Below are 1702 nucleotides of genomic sequence, written 5' to 3'. Positions count from 1 at the left end.
CACACACACACACACACACACACACACAGTAGCACAGTCTATCCTCTGTCTCTCTTTCTGTTCCTACCCCAGAGCTGCCCTACCGGTTTGACTTCCTGTCATCACAAGACATTCCAGACTGGGAGCAGATGTTGAGGAGAGCTCAGTGGATCATCCACAAATACAGCCAAACACCCGGGTGAGAGAGAAACAAGACTGCACTGGTCGTCCTGACACACACGTTGGCTAATTCTGCCTTTTGGGATGTGGAACAAGTTGTTAGTAAAGCTTAATGTTGTAGTATCTAAACTCTTTACTCTTTACACTGGGTAGGAGTGTGCAGATGGAGAGATTGTTCCGGAAAGACTCCCATCTCACCTATCTGGAGAAGGTCTGTCCAGCTGATAACACATCTTAGTTGCTACTGGCTTCATTAACTGATTTACCTCGGCTTCTACTGCTTTTTTGTCTTTGTCTCATTTCACTTGACTTCTTCCATCCATCACCTCCTTTCAGATGCTGTCATCTCTGGCCAGGTACCTGGAGCCCCTGCCAGATGAGGAGGGAGACCCCTTCCTCACCCAGATCCAGGCGCTTTTCCAGTCAGACTTTATTGCCAAGCAGGAAGAGGGGGACTCTTTTATCTTGTCCAGACCAGAAGTCTCAGATGATTTTGCTTTTGATCAGCTGATCAGCGAGGACAGGCCCCAGGAGGGAGGAAGAGACTCTGATCCGGATTCTGGCAGAGCTTCAGATAGTAGTGCACAGCCCACGGACACAAACTCAGACACACACAGCAGCACAGTTTTACATCTGGGCTCTGTGTTGTCGACTGAACATGACTATTTACTGTAATGGACCTTATAACTCATCTAATACTCAAAGAATAACCACAATGTAAAGTAGAATGAAGTACAATTACGTTTTGTATCAGTGTTACCAACTTACTTATTTAGTTTTTATACAGTTTTATGTAAAAAAGCATTTCACTTTCTCAGTTCTGCAGGTTTCTTTTAAACATAAAAATAAAAATATATTTTCTTATTTTGTTGTCTTTTATATTATTGTAATAGCTCGATATTAAGTTGTTATAGTGCTGGCGATTTGCAACAAAATGTCAGTCCCATTTCCTCATAAGAGAATGCCAAGAAGAAGTCACAGCTTCCTTTCAATTTAGGGAAATGCTTGCTTCCATGGCAACAAGATTAAATTAGCTAAACTTGTCAATAGGGATTTGTAATTATTAACTTCCTCTTGAACCTATATAAGCCCCCTACTGTACCAGTGTATCTATTATGCATATGGCTTGAAGATTATAAAATACCGTCCTACCTGTGTTTATCTCCAATTTCTCATTTAAAAAAATCTTTTTTTAGGCATTCATGCTTTTATTTCGACAGACTGAGAGGAAAGGGGAGCTGAGAGGTGAAGCAAAGAGCCCAGGGCTGGACTCAGAGCCCTTTAAATCCTCTTTTAATACATCAGATACCTCCTATAGCGTATACTTGTAGTAAAAGGCGTTTCAGTGTCCCTCTTATTATATCATACATCTAGATAAATGCTGTTGGCTGGTAAAATATGTAAGTGACTGCTAGATTTGACCCAGTTTCCAGCTAAAAAAACAACAATGGTAATCCATTTAGCAGCAGGGAGACACAAAAGTTCATTTCTAATCCGGCAGACACCTGACTGCCAGTTCAGCTGTTTTATTGTAATCAAAGAC

At 41.3% G+C, this 1702-nt stretch overlaps 2 protein-coding genes across 3 annotated transcripts in view; both read left to right on the top strand.

Annotated features, from left to right (window-relative positions):
• suco (SUN domain containing ossification factor) overlaps positions 1 to 597 on the top strand; it is a 49707-nt gene extending 49110 nt beyond the window's left edge. Inside the window, exon 25 of the transcript XR_004333311.1 lies at positions 587 to 597. The gene's annotated coding sequence lies outside the window, so the exon portion shown is untranslated. The remainder of the gene's footprint in view (positions 1 to 586) is intronic.
• The window catches only part of LOC116694931 (Myb-like, SWIRM and MPN domains 1), a 6688-nt gene extending 5486 nt beyond the window's left edge, over positions 1 to 1202 (top strand). For both annotated transcript variants that reach the window (XM_032524855.1, XM_032524854.1), the window contains 3 exons: positions 73 to 178; positions 313 to 370; positions 496 to 1202. In XM_032524855.1, the coding sequence (XP_032380746.1) occupies positions 73 to 178; positions 313 to 370; positions 496 to 834 (503 nt within the window). In that variant the 3' untranslated portion in view covers positions 835 to 1202. The remainder of the gene's footprint in view (positions 1 to 72; positions 179 to 312; positions 371 to 495) is intronic.
• The last annotated feature ends 500 nt before the right edge of the window (positions 1203 to 1702 follow it).

Source organism: Etheostoma spectabile, chromosome 9 (genome assembly GCF_008692095.1).
Source record: "Etheostoma spectabile isolate EspeVRDwgs_2016 chromosome 9, UIUC_Espe_1.0, whole genome shotgun sequence".
Classification (NCBI taxonomy): Eukaryota; Metazoa; Chordata; class Actinopteri; order Perciformes; family Percidae; genus Etheostoma; species Etheostoma spectabile.
This window is presented reverse-complemented; position numbering and strand designations above follow the sequence as displayed.